Source organism: Austrofundulus limnaeus, unplaced genomic scaffold, assembly GCF_001266775.1.
Source record: "Austrofundulus limnaeus strain Quisiro unplaced genomic scaffold, Austrofundulus_limnaeus-1.0 Scaffold139, whole genome shotgun sequence".
In the NCBI taxonomy this organism is placed as follows: domain Eukaryota; kingdom Metazoa; phylum Chordata; class Actinopteri; order Cyprinodontiformes; family Rivulidae; genus Austrofundulus; species Austrofundulus limnaeus.
Window position 1 is genome coordinate 403,561 of NW_013952541.1, and position 1,390 is coordinate 404,950.

Consider the following 1,390-nt stretch of genomic DNA (forward strand, 5'->3'; position numbering starts at 1 on the left):
CTACTTTTCATTTAAAACAAGTTTCTATTCTCGGCAGGTTTCTAAGGTTCTTCTTCTACATATTAAAAAAAGTTGTTAAACATCTGAGTGGTGCACTACCGCTACTAGTGGTGAGAAAGTGTATTGCACCTTATTCAAAACCAATGCGGTCCCGCGGCCCTCTGTGGCCCAAAGTTAAAAACTGTTGTTTTGAGGCCCTGAAGGTGGCAGCCCATAGGTTAAGAATCTCTGATTTAAAGAGCTTAGATCTCTTGATTTTGTACATTTTTAATTATTTTTTATTTATTTCTGTCTTCAGATCAGGTGTTTGGCTCCAGTCTTTCCAGTTTGTGTCAGCAGGAGAACACCACGGTGCCGATCTTTGTGAAGATGTGTATCGACTACGTGGAGAGCAGCGGTGAGAGGTTTTAACATCACATTCTGAAGTGTTTTAGTTTCTGTTCATCTTGTTTATTGAAGCTCCTGTTGATCCTCTGCAGGTCTGAGCGTCGACGGGTTGTACAGAGTGAGCGGAAACTTGGCCATCATACAAAAACTACGATTCGCTGTGAACCACGGTGTGTTCGGTCCACACAAGCCTTTTATTTTCCCTCCTTATTTAGGAGAAAAGGATTATCGTGAACACCAAGTCAAGACTGTTTTTGTTGTTGTTTGTCCAGATGAGAAGGTGAACCTGGCAGACGCCAAGTGGGAGGACATCCACGTGACCACTGGAGCTTTAAAGATGTTCTTCAGAGAGCTGCCGGAGCCGCTCTTCACCTACGCCATGTTCAACGACTTCGTCAGCGCCATCAGTGCGTTAAAATCTGCTCAGCATGTTTCTGATGTCGTTTAAAAAACACAATTACTCGTTACAGTCGTGTCACCCAGCAGCTCAAATAAGAAGCATTCTAACACAGCATGCCTGCTTGTYGTTGCTAAGAATACGATAAAAACATTTAAATAGTCTTTGATTTTCTTAAAAGCAGCAGATTATTCTACAAAGTTGAAAAGTATTAATTTATACCAACGATTCTCAGAGTGCTCTGTGGTCATACAGCACATTTTAATGTAACTTACACAGCATTAAAACAACCAGAACAAACTTTAAATTTAAAAATAAAAACTCTCCACACAGATTCCTGATTGGCTTTTATGAATTAGATAATTACAAACTGTTTATTTGAGGCTGTAGCTGGAGAAGAAAAATTGAAGTTAAATCAGAGACAAACTAACAAATCATCATTATCCATTATCTTATTTAATACTGCAAGTGTAACTGGTTAGTCAAAAACTCAATATATTCTTCTAGATTTTGTATTTTTCTTAAAATGTGTACACCCTCACCTCTTGTTTTATTTTATTGTGTATGATTCTAAAGCTTTCACAAAGTTGGACAAATTTTTTCTTC

At 38.4% G+C, this 1,390-nt stretch overlaps 1 protein-coding gene across 8 annotated transcripts in view; it reads left to right on the forward strand.

Moving 5' to 3' along the window:
- LOC106522898 (rho GTPase-activating protein 12) overlaps positions 1–1,390 on the forward strand; it is a 61,382-nt gene that overhangs the window by 57,132 nt on the left and 2,860 nt on the right. For all 8 annotated transcript variants that reach the window (XM_014016130.1, XM_014016132.1, XM_014016133.1 and 5 more), the window contains 3 exons: positions 299–397; positions 480–557; positions 660–794. In XM_014016130.1, the coding sequence (XP_013871584.1) occupies positions 299–397; positions 480–557; positions 660–794 (312 nt within the window). The remainder of the gene's footprint in view (positions 1–298; positions 398–479; positions 558–659; positions 795–1,390) is intronic.